The 4,797-nt window shown below is 37.0% G+C and overlaps 1 protein-coding gene across 4 annotated transcripts in view; it reads right to left on the minus strand.

Moving 5' to 3' along the window:
- Window positions 1-3,064, minus strand: part of Gfral (GDNF family receptor alpha like) — an 80,290-nt gene extending 77,226 nt beyond the window's left edge. For 3 of the 4 annotated variants that reach the window (XM_017801359.1, XM_017801355.1, XM_017801354.1), the window contains exon 1: window positions 2,799-3,064. In XM_017801359.1, the coding sequence (XP_017656848.1) occupies window positions 2,799-2,820 (22 nt within the window). In that variant the 5' untranslated portion in view covers window positions 2,821-3,064. The remainder of the gene's footprint in view (window positions 1-2,798) is intronic. The other variant, XM_017801356.1, reaches the window with a different exon arrangement.
- Window positions 3,065-4,797: the final 1,733 nt, after the last annotated feature.

The raw sequence follows: 4,797 nt of genomic DNA on the forward strand, positions 1-4,797 counted from the left end.
GGTGGAACTGATAAAAGAAAGGAGCCAGGGGCTCATCCCAAGCCCATGTGACCCCTGAGGAACAGGTCCTCAAACGACCTTAGGAGTTAAAATAAATTGATTTATCTGGGCCAACACTATGGCCTTAAACACACAAAAGGAAAGTATAAACAAAGATTAAAGGGGCCGATATAATTTCTTAAGAGTCCATATGCACAGCTAAAGGCTATATAACAAGCAACAATGCCAGATAGGAGATACCTTCTTTTGAGTTGTTGGCCAGAGTGGCCAAAGGGACTCCCAGGTAGTAACCAAGCATAGAACTGGGAAAATGAACAGCAGACCCCAATCTTATCTAAAGGAATATTGACAACTGGTTACTGCTAGATGAAGAACAGCTGAACTTCCTAGAACAAAGACCTCTAGATAGGCTGACTAGATTCACCAGAAGGGCAAGTAGTGGGGAATGGCTGGGGGTGCGGACAACAGAGCAGACAGTAGCAGGGATATCAGAGTACAAGGGCTCTAGTGGGGGGTGGGGCTATGGGAGGGTGCGATCAGGGAAGTGGATGTATAGTTGAATAAGATGGTTTGGGATGTTCTGTGTGATACACACACAAACACACACACACACAAATCAACACATTTTTAAAAATGTACTAGATTTGAGGAGGAAGCATGGAAATTTGTGTCATGCTGGTTGGTAGAGGTGATGGACATTACCATTGAAATCTACCTGATGAACTTTATGGACATGCACAGGTGCCAGGGATCCAAGTGCAACTGATTGTGACTGGTAGTGAACGCATACGTGCAGAGGGGAGATGCATGTGCTGGTGTCTGAGTGTTAGTGGCAAGGGCACTGAGTCTTTCTGCAGGGAACAGTGTATTCTGGAGTGAAATGGAGATCTTTTTTGATGGTTGGAAGCTCATTCAGCTTTGTGTCTTGCAGGGCTTATACTGAATTCAATGTTGTATGACTGTATTGGTTCAACTGTGAAACTGGAGGCTTGCACCCACTTGTGAGGGGGATGTGCTCTTGCTCTGGAGTGTGTCACTGAATATGTTAAAGCTGTAGTGAAAAGCTTCTTCTAATCATGTAGTTATTAAAATTTTTTTTAAATGATTAAAAAAATAATTCTTCAAAGCATAAAAATTTGCTCCTTAATTATTGGTAGATCTGAGTGGCATTATCATTGAAATCTACCTGAAGACTTTATATTCATGCTCAGACGCCAAGGAGCTCAGAAAGCAACCAACTGTGACTAATAATAATCAGATATATAGAGATTAGAAATGCATGTGCAAACATTTTAATGTCATTTGCATTAAAAATGAATTTTTCTTTATGAAACTGTATATTTTGGGGGGGGGGATCTTTTTGAGACAGGGTCTCCCTGTAGCCCCAGCTGTCCTGGAACTCAGTATGTAGACCAGGCTGGCCTTGAACTCACAGAGATCCACCTGCCTCTGCCTCCTGAGTCCTGAGATTAAAGGTGTGCACCACCACGCCCAGCCAAAACTGTGTATTTTAATAATGAAATAGAGATCTTTTTTAAAGGTTAAAACCTCATTTAATTTTATGTCTTATAGGGTTTATATCGAGTACAATATTGTATAACTGTAATAATTCAACTGTAAACCTAAAAACTTACAGCCAATTTTGAAAGAGAGACATCTTAGTTCAGGAAATTGTTATTGAATATGTCAATGCTGTTGTAATGAAATGCTTCTTCTAAGTATGTGGTTATTAAATAGATAATTTAATATATATATATGTCACTTTTTCTAAATAAACATTTGGCTTTCAAAAATCTAAAATAAATAAATAAATAAAAATTTCCCAGATTTATCTTTTTAACAAAATTGAACATATTCTAAATCAATAAAAAAATAAGGAAACATTTTAGAAATGAGAATAGAAGGCAAAGCTTTGGAACACAGTTGAGCCCGATATTTCCAAGGAAATGCTGCAAAGGATCATTTCCCTCCTAGGTAATTTTTTGGATTTTATTTATTTTGCTTCTCCCTGTTTAATGTAATTTGAAATCATTTTTATTGTTTCCTGGCTCTTAATTTCCCCCTTTTCATCAATAACTACTAGTAAACTACCAGTAAAGAAAATATTGTGGCTATATTTATTATAACCAACAATATTCACAATTATCCCTTTTCTTGAAATCAACATATAAAAGTTCACAAATTGCATATCAACAAAGTAAATTTTTGTGGGTTCTGTATTAGGAACAAATGAATTCCTTACCAAGCTCTTACAAAGCATTCATAGGCTCCACCATGAGCAATAAGTCCACACTTTATCTATAGGTCATAAAAATCTATTAAAAGACTAAACAGCTTTGCAGTGTTAAGATGCTCTGCTTGCCTACATCACTCCTAGTCAGGTCACTTTAAAATTAGAGGAATTGAATTATTTAAGTTAATCTATATTTTAATCTAATTTTAAAACAAAATAGATTATGAAAATTTGTCATCCTTTCACTTGTAAATAGATACTGGAAGGTTCTTTCTTATATGAAAACTCTGTGCATTTTAATAAATAGCTCAAAGTCCTTGGGGTGGATCTTCAGTTACAGTAGCAGCCTGATGTCTAATGAAATTCTCACATTTTGCATTTTCTACAAAGAAAAAAGTTACCAAATGTACGTATACGTTTTTTCAAAAAACAGTAAATAACGTCAAAGTATGTTTGCGATACAACTGATATTTCTCATTATATGCTCCATAAACTTAGACTAGAAGAGACAGCATTCAGTAATATCACAATGACTTCAGGAAAATTAGAAGCATAGTTCACTTACCCAGGAAAATGAAGACTATCATGCTGGACACCTTGAGTTGTTCACCTGGAAGAAAGGCAGGTGTGTTTACACCCACCTGCTTCACTTCCTAACTGAAACTTCCAGAGCACAGTTTCAGCTTGCACTGTTACTTCACAGGAGCACTGCTAACTTCAGTAAGCTTCTGATGTCACTATTTCCTCACCCATCTGTTCTGAGCTGTGAATTTTCCAAATTATATTCAAATTCAATTACTCTCCTCAGTGTTCTAACCTAGGATGTCATGCTTCCAGGAAAGCCCGCAAGCCAAATAACCGGGGAAATGATGCGTTCTCAGCACATCAGTTAGAATACGAAACAGTGTGTCTCCCAAATGCAACAGCAAACGACGTTCCAAGATGGTTGAGCATGCTCAGTTCCTAGCTCATTAATATGCCTCATTAAGCCAATTTCATGCAATTTAAAGGCGTAGGAAAGGAGAGAAAATAGAAGCAGCCCAGGAAAACTATGGCAAAACCAAGTTACACTAGAATGTGATACTTGTATCTGCCATGGTTGCAAATAAACAATGTTGCATTGCATTACTCAAAACCCCAGAAAGATTAAAAACTGTGCCACTTCTGGGACATGCCCCTACTTTCCAAAATCCCAGCCACAATCTGAAAAGTGACTCCTTCCAGGGATGCATAGGTTAACATCCACTCCCATCTTCAGAGCTCTGACTTGGACCCTGTTATTCCTCACTTAAGTCTCCAACTCTTCATCTTCCCTACAGTATGATGAAACTTAAATTGCTCTTATCTCTTTTGAATTTTTTTTAGTAAATATAAAGTATGACTTTGGGCAAGAAATTAAGAAAAGACAGACACATGACAGAGGAGCATTGTGTTTACACAGCCACGCAATTTAGTGTTTTTTTTTTTAAATTATATTCTGTTAGTATTGCTTTTACATTAATAGAGAAGTTAAATTTTATTTTCAGAATGCATAATGGAAAAAGCAAAGATTCTGCAATCCAATGAATTAAAATTATAACTCTCATTTGCTCTGTAGATTAGGTAAGTGACTAACATTAGAAGTTATTCCTCTGAAACCATTATATCGTGGTTGTAAATTATAGTTTGTATGTGGATTTTATATCACAGATGACAACTTAATGACACTATTGTACCCATTGACTTGTTATTTAACAAATAATTATAATATCATAAAATTAACACTCTGTGTTTTAGATTAGATCAGAGGGGACATATTCCAAGAATATATGAGGAGCCTCCCAAATGGGGTCACATCTTATCACTGTACTGTGTTGGTGAAGTAATTCCAAAATTTGCCTGGCTTCAGGCAGAATGGTCACGGGGCCTCACAGAAGAGCATCCACTTGGCATTGCAGAACAGGGGATATATATCTTGATGCAGCAAAAATTTAAAGGTACAACCTGCCATCCTTTCAAAGCACCAGTCAGTTTTCCTCTTGGACTCACGCTGTCTTTTTGCTTCTTGACTATGCTTCCATGTAAATCCGAGAACAATTTTCGTGACTCTAATGCCGGCTTCACTGCCTTCCCTCCCAGCTTGGCCCTGTGGTTCTTCAACTCTAACATACTTTTTGTCTTCTGTTGCACATTCCTTGCGATCCTCAAATATGTTAAATATATCAACCTCTAAGTTTAATTACTTTTGTTTTTCATCTAATGAATTGCACTGGAGAAAACTGCATCCCTAAATTTCCTGGTTTTATTCGTATTTGCATTATTTTAATTTTAATCCTCTATCCGGCCTTCTAGCATTGTCAGTAGTCTTTTTTCAGCGAGCGAGAATTAAGCCCCACTCTCCAAGGTGGTTATTACAAACATTCACCGTGTAGCTGAAACCTGCCTTTGTGCAGCCCTCTCCACCTGGCAAACATTTGGTCCCTTGTCTTAGAAATTTCTCTTTTTTTTCACAATGCCCCAAATATTTAATTTCTAAAATTCAATTTCAAGGTTTGTTTCATTAAAATAAGAACATAATTCTTCAC

Source organism: Nannospalax galili, unplaced genomic scaffold (genome assembly GCF_000622305.1).
Source record: "Nannospalax galili isolate Female #2095 unplaced genomic scaffold, S.galili_v1.0 scaffold522, whole genome shotgun sequence".
Lineage (NCBI taxonomy): Eukaryota > Metazoa > Chordata > Mammalia > Rodentia > Spalacidae > Nannospalax > Nannospalax galili.